We start from the raw sequence: 14,154 nt of genomic DNA on the forward strand, positions 1-14,154 counted from the left end.
CTTTTATCTGTACAAAATGAGGAGTGATGCAAATTAAAAATGGTGTACTTGGAAAATCAACTCCTCTAGTTTAAAAAAAAGAAATCTACTAGATTCTAGGGGTTTTTTTTTTGCATTTTTTGGATTTCCAAGCCAAACCTGCCTGGTTTCAAGTATTTTATTTGCTTCCCTATTTCTTAAAACTCAAATGTCGTATGTAAGATTTTTATTTTTATTTCAAATCCTGTATTAAAAGCAGATTAAAAAATAAATCAGTGTAAAACAGACCTGTAGACTTGTTAGATTTGCTCTTATTTTCAGAATTTTGACCAATGAACTTTTGACTTTGGACTGCAATTCCATGAACCTGCATAAAAAGTTAAAAATAAAACAATTCCAATTAGCCACAGCACCACTTGCTCAGAATCAGTGTTGATAATGTTTCCTAGAGTTTTTTCAGTCAGGATGGATCTCGGTAAGCTGTGAACAGATGGGCTGTGCAACCTGATTGTGTCATATAACACCAACTATAACTTGCCTTTGGTTAGGATTTATATGAGGACTGCCAAAACTACATATACCCTTCTTTTATGGATGGGAACTCAGGTTCACCAATATTAAAGGATTTTCTTATGATCATGCAGGAAGAGAATGGTAAAACCAGGAATTGAACTCATTTGCTCCTAAGAACAGGGATTTAGTCAAGAGGACGAGCTCCCCAAAGCCACGGACTGCAAGTCTGTATGACACTGCTTGTAGCCATAGGAAATATGAGAAGTTACAACTAAGCCCAACAGGGACAACGTGGCATGATGTGTAGTGGAGGGTTTCTCTGTCTGCAGGGGGGTTGGAACTAGATAATCTTTGAGGTCCCTTCCAACCCAAACCACTCTATGATTCTATGTTATTTGCTTGTTTGCTTTGTTGTACTATCTCCCTTTTTAAGCCACAAATGTATTTTACTACCAGGGTAAAGATGGTCAGCTTTCAGAGTTTCATGGGTTTTGCAATAGAAATGAAAATAATATACAATTAGATTAGATCTAAATGGCAGATTTTCATGCATGATTAAGGATTTCCACTGAATATGTATTAAAAAAAATCCCTGCAACTAAGGTTTAGGCTATTTTCTCTTTGAACCACTTAAACATGCAAATCAAATGGAGACAATGGAGAAATAATCTGTTTACTGCTTTCTGACACAGAAGGCAGAATCACCCTTATAAGAAACTCCAAATTTAGAAACAGAACTACAGTATGAGAAAAACTTATCGCTGTTTTATTTCAACATGGGAAAAGTAGACTATGGAGAAAAGAAAACGCTAATGTCAGTGTATTGTACAACAGAATTTCCACCTGTAAAAATAAAGTGGATGAAAGTTCACATAAATATTACTGTGCAGGTGTTAGTTTATAAATGTGTCTTACTTGCATGTCACTAACTGCTAGTCTTCTGCAGATCTTGCAATTTTTAAAAGACATACTGAATTACTGAATGCAAACATTTACATGTCAGTGAAGACTATGATTACTCAAATTGTTCTGCAAGTCAAGAAATTAAGAAATTAGAAATTAGTCAAGAAACTAAGAAATTTCATAAGTCTATATGTATTGACCAAGGGATTTACTGAACCACAAAACCCCCTCAATTAATCAGTTTCCACTGGTTAAGTGGAAAAAAAACCCAACCCAAAACTGTTAAGATTTTGTTTTTTCTATCTAACACGTCATCCAAACAATTCTACCATCAGTCAAGCTCCACCACTTACAAGATACTTACTGTCCTACTATGAAGAAATTTCAAACTAATGGTGAGGGATAGCATCCATCACAAGAAAAAAACCCAACAAACACATCGAAAGTTCAAGTGCAATAATCAAAAGGGAGGAAGAGCTACAACTTCAAACATAAGACACATAGTATTTAGTTGAATAAACGTCACAAACATTATATGTTAGTAAAAAAGAAATGCATGCATAAAATATCTAGCCCCAGGGAGATTTTTATCTGGGACACCAGGTACAACTGTGATACAAATATTTAATACCGACAACAGAATACGTAAGTAGAATAACAGAATCAATGTATCCTTGAGCATATGATGAAAGAAACCCACTCAAGGACCAAACTCCAACTCTTTAATGTCAGTTAACCAGCTTGCCAGAATACTGCACAAGCATGGTGATACCTCCTCCAGTAACACAAGCTGCAGCACAGCAGCTGTGCTCTGCCTTCAGGATCGACAGGACCTACAGGATGACCTGTTGTCAGAAGCAGGGACACAAGGAAAGTACAAAGAAGTTGGCCAAAAAAGGAGTATGTGGGCAATGGGGGTTTGCATTAAACTGAGAGGTGAGCTTTTAGCGACAAATACACCTCAGATATTGGACAGAGAGGAGAATTTGCATCATAATTCAAATTGGATGCACAGGCACCAGGCCTTAACGAAATGCAGGACAGTCACATTGCACAAAATGATAAAAAACTACATAATTTCGCAGAGGAGGGAAGAAGAGATGTGGTATAGAGCCATGTTGATGCTGAGCTGTGAATTAGAGTTTCTCAGATAGATGTCAAAGATATATGTCAAGGTTCCACCAGAGGACAAGTTGAAGCACCAACTAAAAAGACAGGACAACACAACAGGATAGTGAGATTTCAGTAACAAAAATGTTGACAGTGTTGAAGAAGGAGAACGAAGAAATTTATTGGAAATTTTGCTAATAAGAGATCACAAAAGTCTCTGGTAAATGCAATTTCAGTTGAGTAAAAAGTATTGAAATGGATGATCTAGGATAATACTGTACCAGCAGCAAGAAGTATGAGCATGCTCACGGAGAAAGGAAACTTTCAGATTTTTAGCTAGACTAAAGCTTCAACTCAAAGTAGTTTTTGTGAGCATATATAACTTCCATCTTAAAAAACTCCTAAGTTCCAGGACTTCCAAATTGGGTAACTTCCCATAAAGATGAAAGGCATCTCTGATACAATCCAACTTACAGATATTCACAGCTTTCCACTTTCTCACCAAGTTCTATCACAGGTGAAACAAATATTTCCTTTGTCCAACTCTTAGGGATGGATGTGTATACATAACACATTTAGCCTGACACCTCACTGTTGGCACAGACAATTTCAGTTCACTTTTCAGGTGAGATTTGGCAATGTTATAAACAATTAAAAAGTTTTTCAAAACAGAAAAGATCAAGCAATACTAACAACATGAGACAGTATCAGCCTTACTTCTAACATTTTATCACTTCTCCTTCCTCACATCTGTCGAGTTTAGGAAAGCGGTTTATCAGATACTTCACCTGAAACATTTATTTAAGTGCTTTACTAACTGTGGGCTGCCCAAAGTCCATTAATGTCAGGGAGCTTATAGCTTAAAAGGAGATGGTGGCAGAAAAGACGAGAATTTCAAAAGATTTTCAAAGCAATCATGAAGTTTCACCACGGCTGCCTGTGGCTAGTTTTTAATCAAAAAAGTGTCCTGCATTACAGGCCATGTATCTTTGGCAGTTAATGCTTCCAAAAACAACGTAAAGGAATGTATACTTTCGGAAGAGTCTGGAAAAGTAAAACATACCTTCCTTTAGTAGTTTAATAACGATATCTCATTGTGTAGTACAACTCCTGTAATCGGCAGTGCCATATGCCCCACTACTGGTGAAAGCACTGGCTGGGCAGTTGTACTGCAAACCCTGCATTAATCTGTACCTAGAACTGTAAGCCTGCCATTCCGTGCCTGCGAATGTTCAACGCTGTGGAATTCCAAGTAGTAAGAAATAATCACTATTAATTTAATTCTGTATGAAATACTAATCTTTTGCAAGTAAAAATCACAGCACTTGATTTTTTCTCAGACTGTTTCTCGGCAGTCACACTCACGCGTGCTCCTCTGTTTGAGGCTGCCCTCTCCTGGATAATCCACCTTCCCAACCGTTCTGCGCAGTTCCATCCTCTGGGAGATTCACGAGGAAGAAAAGAAACAATAAAGATGAAAATAAGATACTGAGTACTTGAAGCACATGAAAAACGTGTTAATATGAACCCTGAATGTTCAATGATCTTTTAGGAAGGGAAAAAACCCCAAATCCCCTTACAAAGCAGGTCAGATTCCCTTGTAACGAAACACAGTAAGTTCACTATCATTTACTCTTCCGTAATTTGACCCCAGCCATCCACATTACACCTATGGAAACCTTGGGATTATAGTATCAATAACTGGAAGTTAGTATAATTCTGACACATAGCTACTATGTTCTACTCAGAAGCTTTTTATCCTATTAACTGTCTAAATACAGCAAATTGGAGTATTACCACGAAAGTACTGTAACAGCTGAGCAATGAAACCTCCATTCTCCTTTAATAAAAAGAGCCTGACCCCCAACTCCATCTTGTAAACAACTACAAAGAGACGTTGCGAATCACTTCCAAAGGCTCTGGCATGCTATATTGACAATGTAATATTCTAGCTCGTCGTATGACGGAACATGACAAATCATATGCCACTTGCCATTATTCTGAACCACGAGTCGTATTTCTACATTTCAGTGCACTGATATTTTGAGCAGATGCATGCTTCCGTGAGGAATAGGATATTATCACAAAAAAAGTCCATTCCCATGGATTTGTTAATAAACCTGAGGCTCACGTGTGGTGGTGGTAAGCTGGAGGACCGCCTTTCTGTCACCGTAGAATCATGTAGGATTTGGCCACGTAGAATCTGGTCATTCTTAAATGACCAGATTCCAAGACAAGCATCTAACATGGACTGCTCTCCCAAAGCACGTGGACAGGGGGATGTTTTAGGTGATGCTGATTAGATTAAGAAACTTCTTTGGCTCACTGGCTGCCACCTACTCGAGACTCTTCAACAGCCACTTACAAAGGCTGTTTGTTACTGTGCATGTATATCGTTACGTATAAAAATCCATCTCTGATCACAAAAGACTTTCTGAATTTCCATCTATTTACACAACTTATTGCAACCTATACAATTCAGGCAGAAATCATATTAGAACAAAAACAGATTAAAATTTTATCTTGTATATCGATTACTACTGTTTTTAAAGTCAGTACATTAGCTGGTCAATTCTGCTTGCCTTCCAGTTAGCATATCAGGAGGGTGAGGTACTAGCAGAAGAGAGTACTGCATCCCTCCTAAGTAACACTTAAAAAATAGTATATACGGTCACATTTGATAGGATCCCACAGTATAATAGTCTTTGATGAATCTACTGAAACCAGTGAGGCCATAACTATTCAAGGTATTGTGCCCCACACAATCTATGTGGTCAACTTTCAACACAAAATTTTAAGTGTTATATCTGCCTAGGTTCCAGCGACAGAGAGGTCACATCTGAGAAGCAGAAATGGTTTCTGTTTAGTTGTGGCTGAAGTTGAAGACATCATAGGGTGTGGAGTTTCCATACCTTTCACCTTAAGAATTTCCCCCAACAGTATTAGTCACACACACTCAGTCTCTCATTCTCTACTGCCATGTAAAAGCTCCCTTTTTTGGACACAGATCTGTTCTGCTGTGCAACGGATTTGTTATGGATCTGATACTCATTAAAGACAAAATGGTGGAGCTGTATGCATACATACGAAGGGGGAGAGGCAGAACCATACATTCATTCTTTTTTTCTGAAAACGGTTTTCCACTTAAACAATAACATCACGAGCGCATTCGACAATTAGTGACTCGCAATTGCATACCAGTGATTGAGCTCTAGAGCTCACTACACTTGTAGCCAATCAGACTACACTCACCTACCCAAAACCCAAGAAAGAGCTTTTTTTCTGGTGCCAAGGAAATTCACAAGGTGTTTTAAATTAGTTCTTATCTATTGTCCCTCCAACAGGTGTATACACAGTCCTAACAAATGCTTCATATTGAACAGCTGTTACTGTAAGATGAAATCCACCTTGAAGGGAAAGATTTGGAGGAAACAACAGGACTTTAACGTGGCCTAACAAATGCATTGATCCCAGAACAGACCCTCTGGAATGAGGTGCTTTTCCCATTTCACTGTAATACGTCTCCTTTCTGACGTGAGACTGAAAAAGAGAGGCCACGCTTAGCGTTAAACACTTTGATTTCTTCTTGCTAGATCTAAATTATTATGTGTAAGTATCAGCACTCACGGATAAATTAACTTTTAATTTCAATATTTTGTAAAACATTTAGAAATACTTCAGAGTGACAAGGTGCTATAAAAGTTTAAGCTGTTCCACTACAGTAGCTAAAGGTTAAGACCCCAAAAGATTTCAACGGTAGAACTTGCACTTAAATCAGTCATCAGTCATCAAACAGATATTACTTTTAGACCAGTACTATGGAATGGTGGAACCCTGGCCTGATTTAAATAAAAATAAATCAATTTAAAATAAATCTTAAAAATATGTTAGCTAACAATGACGAGGAACTAGTGAAGATTTAGTATTCTGCTATTTTAGAAATTTATGTCATAAATGGGTTTTGAGATTTCGGGTAGTCAGGGAATATATGAATTATCAGGCAGCCCAATAGGACACACACTGGACAACATCTTAAAGACACACTATCTTATATTTGGGTTGGTGCATGTCTTCTCCCAAAATAAATGTTACTTTTGAACAATCTCAGCACTCTGTAGGGATTTAGTCTTTTTTGAGGCACTCCTCCACACTGTTATTCAAAAGAAAGTCGTGTTCATAAGACAAGTAACTTCCACCTGTGTCCTCAGTGAGGCAGATGCATGCAACTTCATGCACTTTCCATAGTATGTTTTCACAGCTAATGGCATAATTTTGGAATGATTTTCATTCTGTTTTCTGACATATTGGCCACAGAAAAAGAGAATAGAGATTATACTCTAACACTTCACATACAGGAGATATGAGTAATCTATTACAAAAATTACAACGCTTAAAATAAAAGCGTTTTTTCAGAAGGAGAAGAGAAATTCTGGGTTTAACAGGACAACCTGAAAGCTGTGGTGTAAGAGGAAGTCTTGTATACCACCATCTTGCAGCTATATGAACACAGGAGAAAAAAAAAGATGGCTAGTACCACATTACTGAATAATTATCCATCTAAATGTCAGCTATGACCATGTGACCAGCCTTTTTATAGGCAAAAAGAACGTTCCCCTATGTCCATACTTAATATCCGTATGGAAGTACAGTGCAGGTTCACCTTTCCCATTGACATCCTAATATACAGGCATTTTAATACGAGACATTTTGCCCCCTTTTTCCTTTCACCTAAGAGATAAGGCGTGTAAGGCGAATGCAGAGATGCTGAAGAAGTTTTAAAACTTGTCGCATATTTAAACATTTGTGTATTGTCATGTGTTGTGTCACCAAGAAGGCATCGACTAAAACTAAAAGAAAGAGGTCATTAAAGCAGGTAATTACAAACATGTAGGGATACTCAACAGGACATATCTAAAGAGCCATAGCATTTTAAATTCTGTATCTGTTACAATTATATACCTTTGCAAAAAGCTTTTAAAATCGTTAAGTGTTAAAGTGCAGGTGGATATCCAGCCAGGCTGAGGTATAGCTTCATACCCTGCAGACAGCCACAAAATTAAAATCTGCATTTATATATAAAAAAGTAGAAGGTGTTTTTTTTCAGAATTGCATTTGTGCTGTGGCAACACTAACAGAAAGCTTACTGCTCCCAGTGCCTCAGCCAGTACTCAATGGGACATGGATTGTTCGATCTGGTTCTTCCCTCAGGATACAGGCACCCTTAATTCAGGGATCAGCAGCAGCTAGCTATGACATGCAGCCACTTTGCTTGAATCTGACTACTTTTTCTGCATACTGGGTAAGAATGTAGGATGCCACATCATGACAAAACAATTCATTGAGGTGTATGAGCTGACCTCTGCCTGACGTGACAGATTCCAGGAGAGGCGTACACAACTGATGGCACTAACAACCTATTGGCAACTCTTCTCATGGAAAGGTTTCTTCGTACAGGAGGAAGAGATTCATATTTACCACAAGGGGAAAGAAAACAAAAAAAGACACACAGGCTCTTCATTTCATCCAGGAAGTACCATCAAATCCTGAGACTGGTATAGGAGTCGATACATGCAAACACAAAATTTCCTTGTTACTGACATAAGTAGAGACTGCCATAGAAATTTGACCCGGGAATACTTTGAAAAAACCTTTCTTCCTGTAGAAAAATAGAGTAGATAAATTCATATGTCAAGGACATAAGTTCCCTAACAGACTAAGTCAGAATGCTGCTCACAGGAGGAGTTACTTTTCCCAGTAAGCAGAAAGTTAGGAAACAGTGGGGTTTAGATTACTGTCTAACTTGGTTTAAACTCCAAGGAGAAAATTCAACACGTAACCAGAGATATCGGTGGGAATACTTAAGATAATGCTTTAAGCAACTTTTTCAGAGCTGAAAATAATCCCAAAGAGAAACTGCTTCCAGTATTTTAAGAATGCAGGAGTCAATACTTCAAAGGGCTGATTAAATGTCTCTTTAGATTTCTGAAAGTGAAGTAAGCAGGTGTGTGGAGATATCCACCCTGCCAAATAATCATCTTTTTAGGAATCAAGAAGCAGCCATCAGTTTTGAGAGGAGGAATTGTTCACAAGACAGGGTAGCCACTGTGGCAAAGACCCTTACTTTCTAGGACATGAAGGTTTACTCTCTCCCTACACTGGGAAGTACATAAACCAGGCCTTTCATTGCAAATCTCAACATAGTTCTCAAAAGGACACGAAATTAAACACGCATTAACTGCATAGATTTTAAATTTTGTGTTAAACTGTGTTAAAACTCTTTGACAAACAGGTAATGAGGAAACAAAGCCAGGTTATAATGAAGACTGGCAGCACAATAAAGAATTAGGATATAGCTGCTTCTGTTTAGTTTCCTAGTGTGATTACTAATTAAAAAAAAAAAAAAAAACAAACCATGAACAAACCAAAACCCCTGCACAGAGGCTGGTAACTATGCATAGCTATATTGCCAGCAAAACACCCGATGCTTCCACGCTTTCTCAAACACTCTGCTATTTTTAATAAGGAAAAGGGATGTAATGCTCACAGATCTCAGCTTGAAGGCTTCCAGCAATTTTCATTTTTAGTTCAGTCAGTTTTGACAGAATCCCCAAATTCTCTTAAAACAAAAAAAATCCCTTTTTTCCTAGAGGAAAAAATCCACTTGTGCAGACCCATCATGAGAGCATATGGTGTAATAGCTAGTGCAAAAATCTGCAGACATCTAGATAAATTTCAAACAGTGGTTATTCTATCCTGCTCAGAATATTTCTACTCATCATAATTCATGAATGTTAGTGAGGCCTCAATTACTGCACATAAATTCCAAAATATATGGGGCATAAAAAGCTCTTTAACCCAACAAAAAGGCATAACAAGAACTGATGGCTGAAAATTAAAGCCAGACAAATTCAAAATCAGGCAGAAGGTGTTTTTTTTTTTTAATAAGGTAATTGAACAAGGAACTTGCTAACAGGGGAAACAAGAGAAGTGATGATGATGATTATTAATTATTATTAAATAATTTGAAGTCTTCAGATCAAGACTTAATCATCTTTCTAGGAGTTGTACTGCAAGGAAATAAAAGCTCTTGGGCTCTACATGGGAAAGATGACAAGAAAGTATCTTTGTTTTTTTTTTTTTTTAATATAAATAGGTCACACTGGGTGACCTAATGGTTCCTTAACACTTAAAAAGACCACAACATATATAAAAGCAGGCTAAGACAACTGAAAACGTAACTTTTGAGCAGTCATAGTTTGCATCAGAAACTGTGGCTGTGTAACTAAGTGGACATATAACCTAAAGTGAACTGGAAATAATGTAACTATAAAAAAGCCTTTTTTCTGAGAGCTAACGAGATTCAGTGTTATGTTAGATTCATTAAAAATTGCCTTGATGTGCCTCACTATGAAGAACAATAGTAAAAAAATCACGTAAAAGAATGTAAAGCAGAAGAGTTAAACTAAGTGAACTCCCCTTTTAGCTTTGATTTGATAAAATCTACGTAACTTTCCATATTCACAGAGACAGAGCTGAGAAATGCCATATGTGTGTATGCATGCAAGCACTTATGTCACTGGCAAGAACAGCTGTCCCTCTGATGGAAATCAGGAAGTACATAAACCAGGACTTGCACCACAAACCTCAACATAGCTCTCAAAAGGCCACAACATCAAACACGCATCAACTGTGCACATCTTTTCTTTCCAGCTCTCCTGACCATGAGAGAGTCCAGACTTCAGCTGTGTATTATAAACAATGGATTGCTCTGCCTTGCAAGAGTAAGCCAGGACTTCCTCGCAATCACCTGAAGCACACAGCAACCTCAGAACAGCTCCCTGTATAATCCAAAGGAGAACAAAGTCACTGTCACTAGCACGTACCAGTTCTGCTGATGACAGTTGGGACTTAGAAAAAATGCAAACAAAGAGCATTCCTAGCATAAACATGCCTAATCAGTGGAATTAATGGAATTATTGACAAAAATGCCAGTGCAGGGTTTTTTTTTTTGCTGAGCCAAAGCCAAACATTTTTAGTACTGATCAACAGAAAGCAAAACTTGTTTCATAAAGAAGCTGTTTCACAAACACCCTCAAGACTCATACTGAAAAGATTCAAGCTTTGAAAGTCAGTATCAGCTTTTCCGAGAGATTAAAACTCTTTAAGAGGAAAAGAAATCAAACACATCACATGAGACGTTACTAAATCAAGCCAATAACCAGAAAAATGTTGCAAAAAGAAGGACAGAATGTTCAACTAACCATTTGATGGGCGATTTCTGAGATTTTGTGCACTGTGACTCGTGGGAGACGAAAACGGACTCATTTGGCGTGTTCCTGTTGTCGGTGAGTACGAGTTGAGAATTTTTTTTTTGGTCCTCGAAGGTGTTGCATCAGATGGCTAAAAATGCAGCAAAAGACAAAGAATCTAGATGAACATTGGCTAAAGATACGTCCATCTAAACCTACAACAGCTGTAAACTTCCCTTCTGCAAAATAACTACATGCTGGCCTCTGCCTTTCCTATCTGTAGAGTTACATATTGCACTTCCAACCAGACAAAGCCCCTCTGAACATTTACTACCTGGTACCAGATTTTTCCAAGGAATTCCTAACTTTATGCACTCTTGTTTATGAAAAGCCCATGTTATATGTTGTGGTGGGTTGACCTTCACTGGCTGCCAAGTGCCGACCAAGCCTCTCTGTCATTCCCCCTCCTCATTAACATTAGTTTTACTAAAAAAAAAAAAAAATAAAAAAGCCCTTCAGACACCAGCCTCCCAGTTTTCATAAACAAAAAGTACGTGGTTTCCAGAGATTTAGGTATTCTGGCATGAACATCTGGCTTTTTTTGGTTTTGTTTTTGTTTTCTAAAAAGCAGTCAAAACCTGGTATTATTTTTCCTACAGTATTGAGATTTTAAGACACATGAACTATAAGCAAGTATTTTTAATTTTAATTTTATCAAAACATAGTTATTTCTAATGGTTTTCCAAACAAGTGTTAATTAAAAAAAGCCAAGTGAGTCCCTTAAATTCAAAATCTTTTCTCTGACTTAGGGTTTCAGTATGTCCAATGATATAAAAAGAGTTATTTGATGACGTTAAAGGAATTCTGCAAAGAAGTTTTCAGAAGAACTAGTCTGCAATTCTGAAATATTAACTGGGGTTATCTGGGACACAGTTGACTCTCTAGACTGGATGTTGAATTGCCAATCTGAAGAACTGGGATTTCACTACACTACTAACACACAGAAGGAAAAAAACAAACCAAAACACAACTTATTTCACTGTAATAACACGCAAAAAACAAAGGGACATCCTGGGCAAAGCCACTTTTTCCAGTCCCTTGCAAAATCTTCCCAAGGGCTTAAAGAAGAGCTGTCTAAAAGCAGTGAAATGCTCTTTTTTTCTACATTTCAGTGGTTTACTTTTTTTTCTCCTCTTGGAAACATAGTATCATCAAAGTGATTTGCACAGAAAACCAGAATAAGAGGTTTATTCATTTTTTAAGTTGTTACAATTCTAGATCTTTATAGTCTGAGGGACAAATTGATTTATCTCAGTCTTTTACCTGGAGCAAGTAAAGGAATGACTCATCTACTTCCCAAACAACTAGCCTTTTCTACTAACTTGAGCCTCATCCAAACTGTAAAATGGAGTGTCTATCATTTGTCTTCATGTCACTCTTAACAGTCATTTAATTTCATACAGTATCTCTTCATTGGAAGCTTTATTATACATGATTATTCTGTAATCTCTTTAAGTTCCATTTATTATTCCATTTATTCATGTTAGAAAAAGTGTAATAGGTAAGCATATTATGCTGTTTCAATACCATGAATGAAGTACAAGGTGAGGATCTGGGTTTTACATTCATTAAAGAACACACAGTGCTTAAGCCAAGTTGGGAAAAAAAAAAGAAAAAAAAAAAGAGACAACCTGATATTTGCAGTTTGGTAACTGACACTTCCACTGCAATTTCAAATTAGTAACTCATCTATTCCCTTTTCATACTTAATCATATGTTGTCCTGTTTTGCTGGAATAAGACTCCCATGCTACTCCTTTTTAAACCAGATTAAACAAAGGGCATACAAATCTTCAAGACCAGTAAGGATTCCTAAGCACGGGAATCTCCTGCACGCTCTGGGAAAAGGGTCTACTGGGGACATGGCTGAGAGGAAAGGCAGCCTGAGTCCGGAGCATGGTATGGAATGGAAAGACAACTCTGAGAACTTCTCAGCCTCACAGGTTTAAGGTCTCACAAATATCCCCTGGAAAATCAAACCACATCAGTTGTAGATTTCAAAAGGGTGCACAAGTGGCAAAAGCAGTATTTTTAAGGCAAATAATCAGGTTCACCAGCTAACACGTGTGAAAGGCACAAGTCGTATCAGGATGTAAGTCACATCGGATCACAAAGCTACGTATACAAAGGTGATTTAAAGCCTTTATAATCCAGCGGGAATCCAGGACCTCGGAAAAGGCTACACTTCATTACTGAGTAAATTAATGACAGAAAACATTAAAGTTTACGTAATTAATCTCAAATTGTTGAGGTGTTATAAGGACACTGCTTCTAAAAAGTATACATTTATACAGAGGCAATAAATATAAAACTAGGAATACAAGCTGTACCTAGAAGTATAATGGTAAATTCTGTAATCCTCAGAAGTTTTCTTCTCAATTCTACAGTTAGCAGTTGATTTACACATCCTGAAGCACAATACTCCTGTTTTTCACACCTACATAGATATGCAAACTCCCATTATCTGTACCAAGGAGTGTATTTATTACATCTTCTACCAAAATTTCAGGATGAGTTCTAGAAGCTAACGCATCATATAAAAGATAGGTGTCCATTATTGGCTTTCAGTTTTCTACCCTGCAATATTATTAAATTCCTCTCGATTATATAAAAGTATATAATGTCCAATATCCCCTCTAAAAAGAATACAGCATATTATTATACCCCCTTCCTGCTCTTCACTACTGAACTCCTATTAAAACATCCTGATCTTTTAACCTCCTTCGTTTGAAGGCATTTCTTGTGCCACTTGTACCACAGTCTATGTTCACACTCATCTTCTTTCAGCAAATGGTACAAGTTCGAAGTATAATTCCTGCAATAATACTTTAAAATAGTGACAGTACATTCAATTCTCATTTGGGTGAAGACAAAGTACTGATTTATGCAATGGCATTATACTTCCAGTGCTGCTCGCTCTTCTATTTCTGAAATATCTTACTGCACTTTTACACAAAGCTGCAGTTTTGAGGTTTTTCTTCTCCTAGTCTGCTTTGAGTGGTCAGCCTTAATTTAGAACCCAACAGTGTTAATATTGGTCATCGGTGATATGACTTACACCGTATTTTGAGAGATTTAATTTGCTGCCCAGTTACCTAGCTCTCTTATAGCTCCTGGAAATTACTCTGGCTTGGTTTAGTCTTGAATACCCTAACTAATTTTGCCTCAGCCATTTACACTCTTTTGGCAGTCTATCAGTATTTAAACAACACCTGATAGAAACCTTCATTCTGTTGCCACCAGTATTTTGCTGCATTCTAACAGGTTAAAGCAATGTTTCAAATCACCTTTAAATGAAATATTAATTACAGTAAAGTATTAATGCCACTTGAGGCATTTAA

General features: G+C 37.3%; 1 protein-coding gene across 1 annotated transcript in view; it reads right to left on the reverse strand.

The window, feature by feature from the left end:
- Window positions 1-14,154, reverse strand: part of ITGB3BP (integrin subunit beta 3 binding protein) — a 32,380-nt gene that overhangs the window by 12,422 nt on the left and 5,804 nt on the right. Inside the window, exons 3-5 of the mRNA XM_086617079.1 lie at window positions 10,767-10,905; window positions 3,871-3,943; window positions 268-346 (exon numbers count right to left, since the gene is read on the reverse strand). Coding sequence (XP_086473205.1) covers window positions 268-346; window positions 3,871-3,943; window positions 10,767-10,905 — 291 coding nt within the window. The remainder of the gene's footprint in view (window positions 1-267; window positions 347-3,870; window positions 3,944-10,766; window positions 10,906-14,154) is intronic.

The sequence above is a fragment of the Tauraco erythrolophus genome, chromosome 10 (genome assembly GCF_009769465.1).
Source record: "Tauraco erythrolophus isolate bTauEry1 chromosome 10, bTauEry1.pri, whole genome shotgun sequence".
Lineage (NCBI taxonomy): Eukaryota > Metazoa > Chordata > Aves > Musophagiformes > Musophagidae > Tauraco > Tauraco erythrolophus.